The following is an 18,918-nucleotide window of genomic DNA, read 5'->3' on the forward strand; positions in this document are numbered from 1 at the left end:
TTTGATACTTCTTCTTGGTTTCATTTTGGAAGTTCTTTTTCTTTTTTTTAGTTTTTTCATATTATCTACAAAGAAATGTCAATCTTTGTGCCATTTCTCATTTTGTTTCTCTCCACCTTCCCTATGGCCACAGACTGTGTCAATGAGGGGTTGTGCTCTTGGTGGCTTTAAATGAACTAAAGGATCTCCTAGCAGAGTTTTCTGCAGAGATGCCCTTTAGTTGCCTTTTGTGAAGCTGCAGCAGCAATGTCTGTGTGCAGAGCTGGGGGCAGATCAGTGCTGGCCCAGCAGTTCTGCTCCTGCTGGCCACACCATTCCTGATCCAGTCCAGGAGCCTTTGGCCTTCTTGGCCACCTGGGCACACTGCTTCCTCATGTCCAGCCTGCTGTCCATCAGTCCCTGCAGGTCCCTTTCTGCCTGGCTGCTCTCCAGCCACTCTGTCCCCAGCCTGCAGCACTTGGGCCAAATAGCAGGGCTTGGCACTTGGATTTGTCAAACCTCACCTTGTTGGATTCATCCTCTGGATCCAGCCTGTCCAGGTCCCTGTGCAGAGACCTCCTACCCTCCAGCAGCTCAACACTCACACCCAGCTTGGTGTCATCTGCAAAGAAGTCCTTGGTTCCATGGGGCCCCTCAGTGTCACAATGGCCCTTTGATTACACCAGGCCCTGCACTGTCACACTGGTCTCCTTGGTTCCATGGGGCCTCAAAATGTGACAAGGGACTTCTTGCTTCTGTGGGGCTTTACAGTGTAAACAATGTCCTCGTAGGTGCTGCAGTTTCACAGTGGCCCCTTGGTTCCATGGGGCCCCAGGGTGTCACAATGGCTCCATGGCCACATGAGGTCCCACACTGTCACCATGGTCTCTGTGGTTCCACAAGTCCCCTCAGTGTCACAATGGACTCCTTGTTCCCACAAGGCCACACAGTGTCACAACGTTCTTCTTCCAGATTCCTTGAGGCCCCATTGTGTCACAGTGGCCCCTTGGTTACACAGGATCCTGCAGTGTCACAATGTCCCCTTGGTTCCATGAGGCCCAGCAGTGTCAGAACAGCCCCTTGGTTCCACTGGGCCCTGCAGTCTCCCAATGGTCTCCTTGGTTTTGCAGTGTCAAAATGGTGAAACCCCTTGGTTACACGAGGCCCTGCAGTGTCACAATGGCCTCTGTGGTTCCACGAGGACCCAGAGTGTCACAGGGCACTCCCTGGGTCCATTTGGCCCCACAGCACCACCATGGACCCCTGGTTCTCTGGGGCTGCACGGTGTCACCATGGTCCTCTTAGCTCCACAAGGCCCTGCAGTGTCACAACGGCCCCAGAGTGTCCCAATCATCACAGAATGACAGAATCAAATAGGCTGGAAAAGACCTTTGGGATCATCAAGTCCAACCAATGCCCTAATACTGCCTTGTCACCCAGACCATGCCACTGAGTGCCACTGCAGAGGGACAGTGACTCTGCCACCTCCCCCCTGGCCAGCCCATTCCAGTTCCCACTCACCCTTTCTGTGAAGAACTCCTTCCTATTGTCCAGCCTGAGCCTCCCCTGGTGCAGCTTAAGGCTGGGTCTTCTTGTCCTGCCCTCCAGCAGATCCACACTCACACCCAGCTTGGTGCCATCTGCAATTTGTGAATGCTGCACTCGATCCCCTCACCCAGATCATCAGTGAAGATATTAAACAGGACTGGGCCCAGCACAGATCCCTGGGGACAGCACCAGTGCCTGGACACCAGCTGGGTGCAGCACCATCCCCACCACTCTCTGGGCCCAGCCTCCAGCCAGCTCTTAAATCTCCCAGCCAGGAGGGAACCTGCCCAAGCCGTGGGCTGCAGCTTTTCCAGGGAATGCTGTCAGAGACAGAGTAAAAGGCTCTGCTGGAGTCCAGGCACACAACATCCACAGCCTTTCCCACATCCACAGGTGGGTCACCTGGGCATAAAAGGAGACCAGGTTGGCCAGGCAGGACCTGCCAGCCCTAAATCCACGCTGGCTGGCTCTGATCCCTGGGCCATCCTGTGGGTGCCCTGTGGTGGCACTCAAGGTGATCTGTTCCATAACCTTGCCAGGCACCCAGGTCAGGCTGACAGGCCTGGAGTTCCCCAGCTCCTCCTTCCAGCCCTTCCTGGGGATGGGCTCACACTGGCACCTCCAGTGCTCTGGGCCCTCCCTGCTGAGCCAGGACTGATGGTAAATGATGGAGAGCAGCTTGGGGAGCTCATCCACAGCTCCCTCATCTCCCTGGGATGGATCCCATCTGATCCCATAGACCTGTGAGCATCTGAGTGGCTCAGCAGGTCAGCAGCTGCTTCCTCCTGGATTCCAGGGGGCTGTTCTGCTCCCTGTGCCCATCTACCAGCTCAGGAGAACACTTGTCCTGAGGACAACCTGTCCTAATATTGAAAATTGAGCAAAAAAATGTGTTAAGTAGCTCAGCCTTTTCCTTATCTTTAGTTACTATATTCTCTACTGCATCCAATAAAGAGTAGAGGTTCTTCTTCTCCCTACTTTTGCGACAATTTTTTTTTATAAAAACCTCTTTTTTACAGAAGCTGCCAGGTTAAGTTCTATTTGAGCTTTCACATCTCAACTTTTCTTTCTGAATAACCCATCAAAATCCTTAAATGCTTCCTGCGTTACTAGTCCTTTTATCCCCTGAGTTCCCACAAAAGCTCCATGGGCAGCCAGGCCAGTCACTTTCATCACCAGCTCATCTTTTGCCACACTGGGACAGGCTGCTCTTCTCCCTTAAGATTACTTCCTTGAAATGTGTCCATCCTTCCTGGACCCCTTTGTTTAAAGGGCTGTTTCTTTTTAAGAAAGTCAGTACCTAATTCAATACTCCCCAAATCAGCGTCCTAAACAGGCCAAAGTCTGCCCTTCCTAATTCCAGTGTGGAAGTTTTGTTGTTGCCCCTCCTTCTTTCACAGAACACTGAAAACTTGATTATTTCATGGTCACTGTGCCCCAGGCAGCCTCTGAGCCCCACATCTGCCCCCAGCCCTTCTCTGTCTGTGAACAGCAGCAGACAGAGCTTTCCTTGGCAGTGGGAGTGTTACCAAAAACTCAGTGAAACAGAAAACTCCTTAACCCCAGTGTAGCATTAAGAAGCAGCATTCTTTATTCAGCTGGATGCACAGGGGAGAGCTCCTCCCAAAGCCGTGCAGGCTGAGTACAGGAAAGTTTCAGGTTTTATTCTGTATTTTGCTCACAAATTCATTGACTGTCCTGGGCTAAACACACATATGATAATCATTTCCCCAAATCATTGACACATTTCCCCTCCTTTTTACCCAAGCATTCCTCTGTCCTGAGGGTCTCTCTGCTGGTCCCTGGTGGTCGTGGACCCCAATGTTCCAGTGGGCCTGGCTGAGCTGGCAGGACCCTGAGGCTGCTGAACTTCCAGTTCCCCTTCTCACACAATGGGCCTTGTGTGGTTTCCATAGGCCTGGGGTTATGGAGAACAAGCTCCAGCTGTGAGCTCACCTGGTGCAGACAATTGATCATCTGGTAACATGAGGTCACAGAGTGGGGTATGACATCACAGAGTGGGTTATGCAAGGTCATTGAGAAGCCACAGCATCATAGACTGCCTCTGTGACATCACAGAGCAGACTATGACATCACAGAGCAGGCTGTGACATCACTGAGTTGGCTGTGACATCAGAGACCAGCTGTGTGACATTAGAGAAGGGGCTGTGACATCACAGAGCAGGCTGTGACATCCCAGAGGGGCTGTGTGACATCCCAGCAGGGCTGTGTCAGGTCACTGGGTTGGTCACTCTGCCCCAGCTCCCCCTCACAATTTCTCCCAACAAGTCCAATGCTGTCCATGCCCAGCAGGGTCCCTGTCCCCCGGGATCCCCCCGGCCCACCTGGAGCCACAGCCTCCACCAAAGGATGTTCCACAGGATCCACCCCAGAGCCTGACATGGGGACAAGGGGCCAGGGCTGTGTGACCAGGACATCAAGGACGGGGATTCTCCAGGTCACCGTGGCCTGGGTTGGGTTGCCCAGGGCAGGAAAGATGTCTGGCAGCTGGAGCAGGGTCTGGGAAGGGCCTCCAAGGTGGGGCTGGAGCCCTTGGGCTGTGAGCAGAGGCTGAGGGAGCTGGGCTTGTCCAGCCCAGAGCAGGGAAGGCTGAGGGGCTCCTCATCCCAGCCTGGCAGTGCCAGCGAGGAGGGGATGGAGAACACAGAGCCAGGCTCTTCACCGGGGGCCTGGTGGGAGACAAAAGCCAATGGGTGGAAGGGGAAAGAGGGGAGATCAGCCAGGACAGGAGGAAATGAAATGAGTCAGGCTGGTTTCAGCATTTCCTCAACACCAAAAGCAGCCTGACCTCCCTTCTCCATCCACCACTGACAGCTTTGCAAATCAGGAATTGTTGGAGCTGTTTTGCCCCCACTCCAGGATGAGCATCCTGATACAAGAACTTAATTGTGTTTCTATCTGTCACAGAACCACATTTGTGTGAAAATAATGTTAGAATGGAAATGTGGATGGAGGACACATCAGACACTGCTGGGACTTTGAACATAGCTCAGGGAAGAGTGTGATTGTTATTAAATTTTATCCTGTTCAACCATGGTCTGTTGGCCATGTGGAGAAACTTTCTGTGCCTCTGAGTCTCACCAGTTCCTGTCCCCCAAAGGACTCAAACCTGATGAGTTGTGGTTCCCACTCCAGTGGCTGCACTTGCACCTCCCTCCATCCCCAGAGCAGAGCTCCCTTGTCCCAGAGAGTCCCTGGCAATGCAGGGATGAAGGAAACAGGACAGGCTGTGGGGATCAGGGGCAGGGCATGCCCAGGGATTTGGGGTGGTTGTGAGCCCAGGGCAGGACCCAGCCCTTGGCCTTGGTGAACCTCATCCAATTGTCCTGGGCCCATGGCTCCAGCCTGGCCAGATCCCTCTGCAGAGCTTCCTGCTCTCCAGCACAGCCACACTCCCACCCAGCTTGGGCTCACCTGGGAACTGACTGAGGGTGCCCTCAATGGCCTTGTCCAGATCAGCAATAAAGAGATTGAACTGACCTGGCCCAAATCCTGAGCCCTGGGGACACCCCTGGATGTGACTCCATTCCTCAGCTTCTCTGAGTGCCAGGGGTTGGATGAAGGAAGTCCTGGGTTGTGGGTAGGGACAAAGTGTGATTGTCTGCCATGAAGGGTCTTGATTTTCAAATCAGTTGAAACTGCATTAGGAGGTGCTGGCGGTCACTATCAAGTGGACATTGCTGATATCTATCTATAAACAGGAAAAGAAAACTTAAACAGGCAAAACAATTCTCTCTGCATTGTTTTCAATGTAGTATATTCACTTTGAATACAATTGTGAAATGTGTCTAATTAACTAGAGAAGAATTGAAAACTTCAATTATTCCCATGGGCTTTTCTTGTTTGGGGGTTTCGAACAAATGTTTATGAGCGTTTGTCACTGAATTCCTGAACTGAAGAGCTCAAGAAAGAAGAGGCCTCTGGAGTAATAAAATTAATCAGCAACCTCCAAGTGGCTGAGGATCCATGCCCATGAGAGCAGCAATGAACAGAAATGGACACAGCTTTGTGGCTGCTGTCCCAGCTTTGGCATGGGCCCTGGGCCTGGAGCAGGAGCAGCTCTTGAGGGCCCTAAGGCCGGGGCTCTGGTGCTGCCCTGGGCAGATGGGATGGCAGCAGGGGCTGCAGAGCTCTCAGCACCTCAGGCCGAGGGAAGCAGGGCAGCCAGGGAGCCTCCTTTGGCCTTGGCCAAACACCTTCCCCCATGGCTGGGGCTGAGTCCTGTGGCAGCTGCAGCTGCTGCTGTGGCCTTGGCAGGGGCTGAGGCCGTGGGGCCAGTGGCCAGAGCAGCCTGGCCTGAGCAGAGCTGTGGGGCCAGAGCCGGCTGGGCTGGGCTGGGCTCAGAGAGGCCCTTGGTGCTGCCCAGAGCTCAGGGCAGCTGGCAGAGCTTGCAGGGAGCTGGGCTCCGAGAGCCTGGCCCAGAGGCCGGCAGAGCCCGGGGCAGGGCTGTCTGTGCAGCCCCACAGGTGCCACGGGCTCTGCAGGAGCTGGCAGAGGCTGCCCAGCAGGGAGGCCATGGGGCACAGAGCCCCAAGGCTGCTGTGGGCACCATGGCACAGGGGCCGTTCCCAGCCGCAATGCTCCTGGCCTGGGCTGGGCCTGCACAGGGGCTGGGCACTGTTGCAGACATCTTTTCACTAAAAATCCGTTCTTTAGGATTTTTCCTTCTGAGAAGCTAAGAGGCCTCAGAGACAGAATGTAAACAATGGTTATCTGCTGCTGTGGAATGCAACAGGTCCACCTGTGATTGGCCCATCTGGGATGTTTATAATTAATGGCCAATCAAGGACCGAGCTGTCTCGGACAGAGTCCGAGAGAGCTGCCTTTGTTATCATTCTTTTCTTTTCTATTCTTAGCTTAGCTAGTTTCTGAGGAAACCTTTTCATTTCCTATTTCTTTTTAGCATAGGTATAATGTAATATATATATCATAAAATAATAAATCAAGCCTTCTGATCATTGAGTCAACATTCTCGTCTCTTACTTCCCCTGAAAACCCCTGTGACCACGGTCACATTAACCCCTGCTAAGAGTCAGCCCTTTATCTTCTACCGATGTCTCTGGTGTCTCTTGTGCTGCCCAGGCGCCCAGCCCAGGTGCCCTCAGTACCCTCGGGGCACAGAGAGTGTCTCCCCGCTGTCGGCCGTGTCGGGGCTGCCCCCGGTGTCTGCCGACTCGGGACTGGCCCAGGGTTCCTGAGAGGCTCCCAGAGGGACAGAGACAGTGATGCTGGTGGCAGCACCAGGAAGCTGCCGGGGTTTGGCTTTTTTTGCCAGAAAATTGCTGCATTTGGGTTGTGCCAGCACTGGGAAATTGCCAGATGTGGGCACTGGCAGTGCCAGTGCACAGCAGATCTTGGTGGGGAATGTTCTGGCACTGGGAAATTGCCAAATGTGACCTTTCTGTGCCAGCAAACTGCTGGAATTATGCTGTGCAGGCATCTGAAAAATTCCGGATCTGGGCACTGGCGGTGTCAGCAAACACGAGATCAGAGTAGTGTAGGCACCAGGTATTTGCCTGGTTTTGGCTTTCTTTGCCAGAAATTGCTGGACTTGGCTCTGCTGGAACAAGGGAATTTCCAGATCTGGGCACTGGTGCTGGCAGCAAACAGCAGATCTGGGCGGTGCCAGACCCAGTAATGTTGGACATGAATTTGTAGAGAATTTTTAAGGTTTAATAGAAGGTTTCTATAGGATGTATACAAGTGTCACAATCCATCCTTACGAACAGGTTTTGTGATGGTTCATGGGTTGATCTCAGAGTGCAAAAAGCACCAACATGGTACAGGGGGCTGCAGTGATAATCCAAACAAATGTACCTTTATTGAATAACCACGACAAAATGCCTTGGGGAGGAATTGGGGGAAAGGGAAAAAGAGGGAGGAAGAGAAAGGAAGGTGTAGAGCTACCAAACATAGAATGGGCGAAGTCCTTCAATATGCAGCCAATGGAGTTCACCAGGTCACGTCTGGAGAGGTCTCAGGGTTGCAGTTCATCCAAACTCTTATTATACTCTTTTTCTTGATGGGGGAAGGGGTAAAACTTGAAACTGAATCAAAGGTAGTCTATTGTATTTTTGGGGGAAAGAATGGTATTTAGAGAAGGGTACACACAGTCCATGTTCTCAGCAGTGGGCGAGAGCCATTGTCTTCTTGGTCCACTGCTCACACCTGCAACATCCATCTCGCTTTGGTCAGCTTGCCTCCCCCACACACCTCCCCCAGGTTGGGGGTCTCAGTCCCAGTCCTTGGAAAGAGTGTGGGGGCCTTTTCCCATAGGGATTTCATGTCCTGGTCTTTGATGGAGAGGCTTCTTACGTCTCAGTCTGTCTGTCACAGTGGTTGTAAGACAAGTGAGGGGTCTTCTGTGAGGGACCACCCAAAACTCAGGAGAAGTCCAGCCAGGCCGAGAGGTGGGACAACTTCCAAGGCTATTGTTGCAAAAAGGGCACGGTGCCCCCTTCTTCCTTTCATTGGGTTCAGTGTAGCATACTGCAAACACACCTGTGAACCCCATCCTGTCTCCCCTCACTCACCTGGGACCTGCTTTGCTTGGAGAACTGGCTGCAAACAGCCAAAGAGGGATTTTGACTTTTTAATTTTTTGAAGCAATCTAAAACTCCTGAGTTTCCCCATTGCAAACAGACATCCTCCTCAAGTGTGTGCCAAGCCCAAGCTGCCACCAAGAGCACTCCAGACCTGCCTGGGCCAGCTGTGAGGGTGGATCATCATCCCAACCTGCACTGCGCCATTGCAAGGGGCTGTTGCCATGGACACTGCAGGGACCCCACTGCTGGCTTTGGGTGCCATGGCAACCCCCATCAGTTCAGGTTTCCTTGGAAACCAGCCCGAGGAGCCATTTCTGCAGCCAGGTTCCATGGTCCCCTGCCTGCAGAGCTGTTGCTGCCCTGGGCTGCCATGGCAACCCTGAGGACAAAGCAGTGCCAGGGCTGTTCCAGGTACAATTGCAGTGACACTCGTTGGTGCCACCAGGTGCCATGGCAACGGCCACGGGGACCCGTTCCTTAGATTGGTGCCATGGCAACCAATGCCCGGAGCCGTTGTGGTGGTTGGTGGCCATGGAAAGCTGCCCTGGGCCCCTTGCTCAGGGCTGGTGTCAGTGCCCAGAGCCAGAGGGGATCCCTTGCTGGGGGCTGTGCCATGGCCACCTGCCCTGTGCCGCGCTGGCCGCTCGGGCACCAGGAACCAGCAGCCAAGGGCACTGCCAGGGCCAAAGGCCAGGTCAGCCAGACAGAAAGGGGCAGCGCTGGGCACTGTTTCCATGGCAACCGGCACTGGGGGGACACCTGGGTCACCTGGCCTGGCAGTTGCCATGGAAACCCCTGGCAGGCACTGGGGGCACAGCCCCTGGCACTGAGACACTGCTGGGCCGGGTGCTGAGCACAGCGCTGAGCACGCAGAGATGGTTTTGTTCTTGCTGAGCTGCAGCACAGCCAAGGCCTGTCCTGCCCCTCGTCCAGCCACGCTGGGGAGGGGCTGGGGCTGCGGGGGAGCTTGGCAGGGGACACAGCCAGGACAGGTGACCCCAACTGACCCCGGGCACAGCCCAGAGCAGAGCACATCATGCTCAGGGTATGAAGGGGGGAACAAGGAGGAAGGGGGAATTTTGGAGGGAGGGTTTCTGCCTTCCCAGGTAACGCTTAGGCAAGAGGGGGCCCTGTTTCACCAGTGGGCAGGGTCACTACCAAAGACACAGACACCAACTGAAGGAATTGTGTCATTTATATCATGCACAGCTGCAAAGAATTACAAAAGGAAAAGCTCAGCAAAGCACATCATCATTAGCAAAGAATTACAAAAGAAGCTCAGCAATCCATCAGAACTCATCATTACATTTTGATGACTAACCCCTTGGTCAAATACTAGAGGTGTTTGTGGCAGACAAAGATTCTGGCTGACTATCAAGGTACAACTTACAGACACCAGCAGTACTTTAGTGACACCGTTCTTCATTCATTTTTCTCAAACTCATTTGAGTTAGGAACAACAATTCTGCTGTCCATGGAGCTGGCCCCATGTTAATTCCAGAATAATGCCCCCAGGCCCTTTGCTGTTCAGCTTTACCATGCTGTCTGTGGCTAACAAGGCCTGGGGGGGCCCTTTCCCCTCTGGCTGGAAGGGGCCGGGTCCCAGTCCCTGAGGGGCACCCGGGCTCCTGGATGCAATTCCTGTGCAAGTCCCTCAGTGTCACAGCAGCCTTCCCATGGAGCCCCGTGGATCAGAGCATTTCCCAAAGGGGCCCTCGGGGCAAACAGGGAGATTTGGTCTGGCAGCATGTGTAAAACAATATCCTGTCAGATCTCCTTGTTCTCACACAGAACACTTGGCTGCAGGGACACATTGCCATTGTTCCTGCCCAGGTTTCAGGACTCAGAGTTGTCTTTCCCAGGAGCTGCTCCTTCAGCTGCCTCGGGAGGGCCATTTGGCCTCCGGACCCACACTCGGGCTCCATTATTAGGGCTGCTGGATCCAGACCCTTTATCTCCACAAACAGTGGTGATTGCAGGTGGATCTCCTTTTTTCACAATCCTTCTAAACATTGCAATATTGATAATTGTGCTACCCTGTCATGGGTTTGAATAATCCCATCTTGTTCACTTTTGTTTAACACAATTCCTTTAATTTCTCCTTGATATTCTGCATCAGTTCCTCTTCCCATGACATGAACTCTTTGTAAGGCCAAGCTCCAAGGGAGCAGTTACCAAAGCAAAGTGCCCTGGAGGAATCTGAATTCCTGTTTCAGTATTGATAGCTCTCATTTGCTTTGAATTTATCCAAACTAATTCCAGTGCATGATGGCCCAGCCCTGCAGCCTCTGGGCTGGCCCTGCCAGGGGCCATCACAGCCAGAACAATTTCCCAGGCAGCCCAAGTCTCACTGCCCATGGTTGGATTTGCAAATTGGGGGCAGCTGTGCACAGCCAGGGGGTTTCCATTTCCCCAGTGGGCCATTGTTAAGGGCATGGAGCACATCTGGGAGATGGGTTCTCCATGGGCAAAGGTTCCATCTCCTCATTTTTTCAACTGCTTTTTAAACAACCCCTTTGCCCGTGCAACCAATCCTGCAGCTTGTGCATAGTCTGGTACATGAAAAACCCTGCAGGCTTAATCACTGAATTTTTCACAGGAACAGACAAAGAACTCTGCATCACAGTATCAGCAAACCCTGTAAAAACAGCCAATTTCCTCCCTTCCTCCTTTTTTCATTGTATACAATCTCACAAAGTTGACCACTGACATTAGGGTCCTGGCCAATCCTGTTCTGTAGGGTATTAATATTACATCCCTGAGCAGCCAAAGCTACCAAATTAGTATTGTCAGAACTACTTCACATTATTATCATTTTATATGTAGATATACATATTGATATAGATAGACAAACCTAGACATACATATAAAAATATATAAAAATATATATATGAAGGTCTTATTGTACTATAAATACATACATAGTTATTTATTATATTGATATTTCACTGGCACAAATGCAGCTGAGCTCAAGATTAAAACCTTCTTCTCTTGCTCCATGTGGGAGCATTCCAACAATAATTGTTCCTTCTGAAGCTGCTGTTTCCAATGGACTCTTAACACATTCATCTTTGTCTGCCCAAACCCACAAGTTCTTTTCCTTTTCCATGTGCAATTTTTGGATGCATTTTAAGCCATCCAGGGCTGCAGCCTCTTTTACCCGACTGCCCCACTGCTCCCACGCGGCTCCGACCTCAGCCCACTCCAGAGCCAGGGAACTCCAGGGAAGGGCTTCCCATCTGGGAATTTCTGATGGCACTGATTCCTCACATTGAAACTGAACAAGTGACATTTTGTTGGGATCTGGCCAGACTGGGCCAGTTTTGTTTTGCCAGTGGGCAGGGTCAGCACCAAAGACACAGACTCCAACTGAAGGAATCAGTGTCATTTCCTGCAGTTCAGAGCAGCAAAGAATCACAACAGGAGCAGCTCAGCAATGCACCCAACCATCCCCACCAAAGATTGCCTGCAGTGATTGAGAAAGATCCAGCCCCAGTTACCCTCAGCCTTTACCATTCCCCAGACCCACACAGCAGCTGGGGAAGCTGTCACAGCCAAGGGCTGCAGAGCCACTCCTGGGCACTGGCAATTCCTGCAGGTGCCTCCAGCCACAGGTGAGGCTCCAACCCCGCTGGGAGAGGGCCCAGCTCTGACAGTGCTGAATGGACAAACTGACAGCACTGCTAGTGTGGCAACATCTGGTTTCATCCTCCTCTTGGGTCCCTCCCAAAGCCTGGCCAGGGCCCAAGGAGGGACCAAGGGAGGTGACTTTGGCCATTCAGCCCCAAACAAGGCCAGATGTCAGATTTCATGGCCTGGTCTGGCTTCTAAATACACAAAGGTCAATACATGTTTCACTAATGAGTGGCTACATCTATCACAGTGCTAATGACCATGCACATTTCATCAGGGAGCAGATACAAAGATAACCTTTGGTTGGAAGGTTCATCCAGAGGCCACCTTGGGCTCAGGGCCTGCTGTTCAGGCCTCACTCAGGGCTGCTGTCCAGGCCTTGGCACTTCAGGGACGTGCTTTAGTGCTGGGCTTGGCACTGCTGGCTGAGCGGCTGCACTGGGTGAGCTCAGAGGGCTTTTCCAACAGAAAGGATTCTGTGATTCCATGATTTTATCCACTGCATTCAGCTGGGTCCACGTTAGCAGCATTCATTTGCTCAGAAAGTCTCCTCTTGCCCAGCTCCTGTGGCCTGAGGCTTCAGCTCCTTCAGCTCCTGGTGCTGAGCTGCTCATGCTGAACGAGACGACTCGGAGAGAAGAGCACAGTCCATGCAATTCCTTCTGGGACACGCAGAGGGGAGGCTGTGCAAACAGGAGCATTGTTTGCTGTGGCCTCCTCTCTGCCCTTCACGCCTTTCAGTGCTTGGAACCAGCCAAGAGCTTTGCCAAGAGTGCAATGGAGCAGCTGTTCCTGCTCCTGGCTCTGGCTCTCTCCAGTCTCTGCCCTTGCCTGCTTCTGTCCCTCGTGCTGTGCCCTCTGTTCCCCCAGGGCTGGCTGGCTGCTGCCCAGGACTGTGGCACTGGCACAGATCCAGTGCTCCAGACCCTCCTTTCTGTGCCCTTGCAGCTGCCTGAGCACAGCAGCCTTTTCCATCTGCAAGCTCCCCATGGACAGGGAGTGCCCAGCTCCGTTCCTTGCACAGCCTCCAGGAGCCCAGGGCTGCCATCTCAAGTCCCTGCTGGCACTGGGGGCTCCCAGGTGCCTCAGGCTGCTGTGACACCGCTGCACACGGGAGGGAACAGGGGCAGGGGCTGTGCTGAAAGTCAGCTCCATCTGCTGCTGCTGCTGCTGCTGCTGTGGGGTCATTTGTGCAGCCCTGGCCCAGAGTCGGGGATCAGATCCTGCCAGTCTCTTCCAGCCCTGGCTGCTCAGAGGTTGGGCCCTGGAGCCTCAGGTGGGCAAAGGCAGCTGCTCCTGGTCCCTCTGTGTGCCCGTGTTCAGCAGTGCTGCTCCATCAGTCTGTGCCCAGCAACGGGGAAAAGCCTCAGCCCTGCAGGGCCAGGAGCTGCCGGGCTCTGCCTGAGCAGCTCAGCCAGCAGGGAGGGAGCTGCTCCACACGGGAACCAGGAGCAAAGGACATCCCTTTTATAGGACAGGTTTTCTATTTAAAGGAAAAAAAACGAAAAAGGGAAAAAAATAGGTAAATTGTAAAAGATAAGAATAAAATCCAAGTGTTAGTGAAAAAACATAACATAATGTTAGTGAAAAAAACAAAACATAAATGCAAAGTTACATTCTTTGCATTAAGAGCTAAATGATCTTTTTAAAAAGAGAACTCAGTTATTTATTTTGTAAATGTGCTGATGGCATGGATCCATCCTACTGACCTCAGCAGCCTTTTAAAAGATTTTGGGGTTTGTTTCCAACATTGGTATTTTAAATTGTGGTTGAAGCAAGAGGAAATTGTTTTGTGCCCTTCCAGCTCCAAGCAGGACTGGGAATGGAAACTCTGTCAAAGTCCAAATCCTTTAGAAGATGCCCTTCCTTCTCAGCCTGGAAATGAGCTGCACATTCCCTTTGAAACTGTCAGGGATTTCTTAAAGACACAAAGTGCCACTTAGGGCTTTTTGCTCTGGTTTGGCAGTGCAGAAGGGCAATTCTCCATCCACCAGCTCCAGACTGCACTGCCTCAGGAGCACGGCCCACTCGCCAGCTTTGGCCCACTCGTGGCACTGCTAGAGGAGGAAGAAAGTGCAACTGCACCATTCCAGCCAATCAAGAAGGAAGAATGGGACAGACAAAACAGCCTGTGCAGATCCAGGCATTCAGCTGGGACTGTGGAGAGTTTGGGTCTTTGCCAATTGGATGTGTGTCCCCAGCTGCAATCTCTGGGCCTGCAGCAGAGTCTCACTCAGCTGCCAAAGCAGAAAGCTCAGGCACTGTGCTCGCAACGGGCTCGTCTGATGCAGAGCTGTCAGAGCAATGTGAGGGCAGAGCCAGCCCAGCTGGGCCCAGGGCTGAGCCCAGCAGAGCCCTGGCAGAGCCCAGAGCAGCCTCAGCAGCCGCAGAGCCCGGCTGCAAGGAGAGAAAGCAGAAACCGCCCGTCAGCTGAGGGCTCCTGTGCCCTTGTGCCAAGGCCTGTGGTGCCCAGGCCGTGCTGGCTGTGCCCAGAGCTGTGCCCAGAGCTGCCCATCCCTGCTGCCTTTGGCAGCAGAGCAGGAGGGCAGGACATGTGTCCAGCCTGCAGCCAGCCATGGCACATCCAGCCCTCAGCAGCTGCCCAGAGCCAAAAAGCAGCTGGGCAGCGACTGAAGAATTCATTGCATCTGCCCCAGCAAAGGGGGAACCTTTGGTGCCCGGCCAGGCCGTGCCAGGACCAGATCTGGGAGCATCCCCCTGCCTGTGGACTCACCTGCAAATTGGGCCTGGAGCCTGGCTTTGAAGAAGGTGCCAGAATCCAAGTCCATCATCTTCAGCTGACCAGGCCAAGGAAGAGATTGTCACCCTTGAGGTTGTCCTTGGTGTCTCCAGCAACAGCCCCACCTGGTACAGCTTCTCCAGGGGCTCCTTCTCCTTCCCTGGGCCAGACCAGGCTGTCAGGGCTCTGCCCAGGGCCCCAGCCATCCATGAACCAGACAAACCAAACCAGGGGGGATGGTGGCCACCAGTGCTTGCCACACCAGGTCTCCAGCTCAGCTCCAGCCCAAGAGCTGCGTGTTCCCTTCTGCTGACCCCTGCTCAGAGCTACAGGCAGCACAAAACCAGCCTGGTTTGCTTTGCCACTGAGTGCCAAGAGATGTGTGGAGCTGGTACCTGCCAGGCCCCTGGATCCAACTGTGCATGTGGATCTCTCCCATCTTCTAGGGCAGAGGAACACCCTGCACCCAAGGATGACAGAAAAGCTCTTCTAAGGATGGCCTGTCTGAGGGTTGCATGGACAAACACCTCTTAATGATATCCTGGCACTCTGGGGAGCGAAACCAGAAATCACCAGTCAGCTGGAGAAGTTGCCCCCCTGTTCCCGTGCCCAGGCCATGCTGGGTGTGCCCAGAGCTGTGCCTAAACTTCCCCATGGATGCTCTGTTTGGAGGAGAGCAGGAGAGCAGGACCTGTGCCACCTCCTCAGCAGCTGCCAGAGTGGGATGCCCACGAGCCCGATGCTGTCTCCCAGCACTGGGATTCCCCCCGTGCCCAGAGATGAGGATCCACCTTGAGAGAGCCATCGTGGGAACAAGATCCGCCCCCGGATGATCTCCTGGCCCCTCCTGAACGGGTGCTTGCCCATGACCAGGTGGCACAGCAGGAGGCCCAGGGACCAGATCGTCGCTGCCTCGCCGTGGTAGCGTTGGTGCTGGATCCACTCTGGTGGGCTGTAGGACAGGGTTCCTGTGGAACACAGACACAGCTCAGCAGGGGGATGCTGCTGCTCCCAGAGCCTGGCCCCAGCATTCCTGGCCATGTGGGGGCTGCCCCAGAGGCACACGGGGTGAGCGCTGCCCTCTCGCCAGCACCTGGGACTTGTGTACAAACTCGGGGCTGGAAAAGAAGCCACTGGTGCTGGAAGAGGGCAGCAGAAACCCTGGGAAGGCCCAACCATGACACACAAAGGAGAAACCCACCCAGTGGTGGAGAAAACCCACTCTCCTCCCCACCTGCATGGCCCCCAAAAATGTTAATAAGCCAAGGCAAACAAGGGGAGCAGAGCAGTCCAAGCCCTTCCTCGCCTGCACACCAAACCATCCGGGGCACGGGGTCAGACCCCCCTCTCTGCTACCCCCATGGGGGTTTGTGTCGGGCTGGCTGCCCCAGCTCCAGCCCCAGCCCAGGCCACAGTGGGTGCTGAAGGCTGTCGGCAGGGCTGGCAGCTGGCCCCCCTCACACCCCACCCAAATCAACTCGGCTCCAGCATCAATCCCATCCTGGCTGCAATAGGGGGAAGCCCCGGTGCTGCACCCAGGCTGGGCCATGAGATGCCCAGGAGCATCCCCTGCGAGGGCTCACCTGCAAACTGGGTGTAGGCTGTGTCTTGGAGGAAGGCGCCACAGCCAAAGTCGATGAGTTTCAGCTGCCCGCTGGCCAGGTCGAGCAGGATGTTCTCGGGCTTGATGTCCCTGTGCAGGACCCCGCAGGCGGTGCAGTGCCGCACGGCCTCCAGCACCTGGCGGAACAGCGCCCGCGCCTCCTCCTCCGGCAGGAACCCCCGCTCCGCCAGGAAACCCGAGAGCTCCTGGCACCGCTCCGGACGCTCCAGCACCAGCAGGAAGCTGTCGGGGAGCTCGAGCCACTCCAGGAGCTGAATGACAGCGGCACAGCCACGGGACACCTTGGCCAGCAGCACGATCTCCAGCGGCGCGCTGCTGCCGTCGGGCTGCGGGAGGAGCGCGGTGCCGTCAGTGGGGCTGAGGCCGTGCCGGGGCTCTGGGAGCCCTCAGCCAGCCCGGGATGCTCTGCACGCCCCGCTCAGCCCACGCCCGCTCTCCCCGCAGGCTCCCGGCGGCTCCCACCCTGCCGGGCCCCGGCTCCTCGCCGCCCGGCCCGGCCCGGCTGCTGCCGCTGGCCCCGCTCACTCACCAGCTCGCCCCAGTGCCGGATGCGATCCCGCGGCACGCGTTTGATGGCCACCTGCGAGCGAGGGAGAGCAGCGGGCTGAGCTCGCCGCCCGTCCTGCCCAGCCCCGACCTTCTCCTCCTTGTCCGCCTTCTCCTCCTCCTCCTCCTCCTCCCCCTCCGCCCGCCGCCGGCCCCGCCGCTCACCGGGGCGCCGTCCGAGAGCCGCGTGGCCGCGAAGACGCTGCCGAAGCCGCCGCGCCCCAGCAGCGAAACCAGGCGGTACCGCTCCTGCAGGGCCTCCTGCGCCTTCCCTGCGGGCGAGACGCGGCTGTCAGCGCTCGGCCCGGGGCCAGCAACGGCCCCCGAGCGCCCCCCGAGCGGCCCGGGCCGGGCATCCCCACCCGCCCCGGGCCCCGGCGGCTCAGGGCCGGCGGCCGCGCTGCCGAGCGGCGGAGCTCGGGCCGGGGAAGCCCCAGCGGAGGCGGCGGGAGCGGCCGCGCCGCCTGTGTCCTCCGCGGGCCCCGGGAGGAGCCGGGGCCGGGGACGGGGACGGGGTCGGGGCCGGGGCCGAGGCCGGGATCGGGACGGGACTTCACGTCGGGTCCGGGGCCGGGCTCGGGCCAGGCGGAGCCGAAGGGCGGCGATGCCGCCCCCGCACCAGGCACTGACGCCCGCCCAGCAGCGCCACCGCCAGTACGGCCAGAGCCGGGCGGAGGCGAGAGCGCGGCGGGACGGCCGGGGCCGGGCACGGGGCAGCCCCGCCCGGGGCCGGGGACGGGCCGGGGGCATGGCCCGGCCCGGCAGGGGAGAGGGAGGCGGGGAGAGGAGAGGGACGCCGGGCAAGGGACCCCGAGAGAAGGGTGCTGGACCGCAGGAAAGGGAGAGAAAGAAAAACAAAAACAGAAAGAAAAAGAGAAGGAATGTTGAAGCGTCTCTGCTTTTGCTGCCGCTGCTGCTGCCGCCGCTGCCGCCGCTGCAACTGAAGCACCGGGGCCGTTCGTCCCCGTGTCCGTTCCCCGCTCGCCCCACGAGCCCCACGTTCGAGCCCCGCGCGCCCCGGGCACAGCCCCTGAGTCTGTCCAAACACGGGAACTTTGCAGCGGTGAGCCCAGGTGCAGAGCCCTGACTCCTGCACACTGGCACAGCAATCCCCTCGCTTGCTGCTCTGCATTGGCCTGCCTGAGGGTCAAACACTGTCGGGCCACCTTCCCTTGCGGTAGGATTTCTACCTGACCCAAGCACTGCACTTACATCTCCAGTGTTGCCTTCCAGTAAAACCAGGGGAAGGAAAATGTGTGTGGCTCATGGTATTTTCAAGTGTCTAAAAATCACTAAGTCACCGATCTTAGAGGTGCGGTGCATCTGGAATTCCTGGGATGGAGAAGTAGTGCAACATGGAAAAGGGGAGCATAGAAATAAATAGAGGAAAACATCTTGGATTGTTTCTTTCATTTTCATTTCACTTCTGGAAAGCTGTTTCAGTTTTCCAGGAATCTTCTCCTGTCTCTCTTCCCAAGAATGTCTCATGGAGAACAAGGTCAAGCTTCTGTCCCAAGATTTGCCAGCAGGAAATTATGCCACTGGTGAAATTTTCATGATGACTGTTTGTGCTGGCTTAGGGCAAATTTTGGGAGGAAACCTCCAAAAGGGGTCTGTTTTGCAGAGATAGCCAAAAACTCCACAACTTTGTGTAAGTTGTAAACCCGGCATATTTATTATTACAGCGCGGGATGCATGCAGAGATTACTCTCCTTAAAAGGCATGCGTACCTCTGGGAACTTCAGGTCCCTTTTTATCCTCCTCTCAAATACATATCCATACAATTTCACAATAGGTTCATACATATACATTTTTACAAATTTTGCGTGACATTTGCCACTAGTTCTTCTTTATCAGAAAGAATTCTTAGGTCAGGTTGACCTGCTTTCACAGCAGTCTCTCTGTCTCTCTTTATCACCCTCTGTCCCGTCCCCCCCTTATCTCTGTCCTTCACTGAATCAGTTTCCCTGAGCCTAGGCTTTGCAGTCAGGCTACATAGCTATGTTTTCTAACCACAGACTCAAAGATGTACATTTCACCTAAATCAAAATAGATTTCTACTCTGGAGAATTTCTACTCTGTCTCAGAAGCACTCCTCCCTCTGCCCCTCACACGCTGGCCCTGCCTGGCGTTCCTCATCCCTTTCCCCTTTGGCGTTTCTCCTGCCCTTCCCCTCTGCTAGAAGGCGGACAAAGCTGCCTTGGACAGCAAAGTGGATTGCAGCCAGTGTGAAGAGAACATGGAGGAGCTGGATGAGAGGATGCAGGAGTTGCAGAGCCAGA

The 18,918-nt window shown here is 55.2% G+C and overlaps 2 protein-coding genes across 2 annotated transcripts in view; one reads left to right on the forward strand and one right to left on the reverse strand.

Moving 5' to 3' along the window:
• LOC143692464 (uncharacterized) overlaps positions 1 to 18,918 on the forward strand; it is a 270,414-nt gene that overhangs the window by 8,264 nt on the left and 243,232 nt on the right. The gene's annotated exons all lie outside the window — the stretch shown is intronic.
• Positions 14,909 to 18,360, reverse strand: LOC143692398 (serine/threonine-protein kinase pim-1-like). The gene is made up of 6 exons (XM_077172632.1): positions 18,345 to 18,360; positions 16,802 to 17,460; positions 16,620 to 16,670; positions 16,050 to 16,416; positions 15,258 to 15,434; positions 14,909 to 15,015 (listed from the first exon to the last, which is right to left on the reverse strand). The coding sequence occupies exons 1-6, from the start codon at positions 18,358 to 18,360 to the stop codon at positions 14,909 to 14,911; spliced, it is 1,377 nt and encodes a 458-aa protein (XP_077028747.1).

The sequence above is a fragment of the Agelaius phoeniceus genome, assembly GCF_051311805.1.
Source record: "Agelaius phoeniceus isolate bAgePho1 chromosome W unlocalized genomic scaffold, bAgePho1.hap1 SUPER_W_unloc_1, whole genome shotgun sequence".
NCBI classification, from domain to species: Eukaryota; Metazoa; Chordata; class Aves; order Passeriformes; family Icteridae; genus Agelaius; species Agelaius phoeniceus.

Excerpts from the sequence above, each read along its gene's own strand:
- LOC143692398 (XM_077172632.1), bottom strand. Across the intron at positions 16,671-16,801 it reads GGCTCTCGGACGGCGCCCCG|GTGGCCATCAAACGCGTGCC; the intron begins GTGAGCGGCGGG and ends CCTCGCTCGCAG. Across the intron at positions 16,417-16,619 it reads TCCGGCACTGGGGCGAGCTG|CCCGACGGCAGCAGCGCGCC; the intron begins GTGAGTGAGCGG and ends CTCCTCCCGCAG.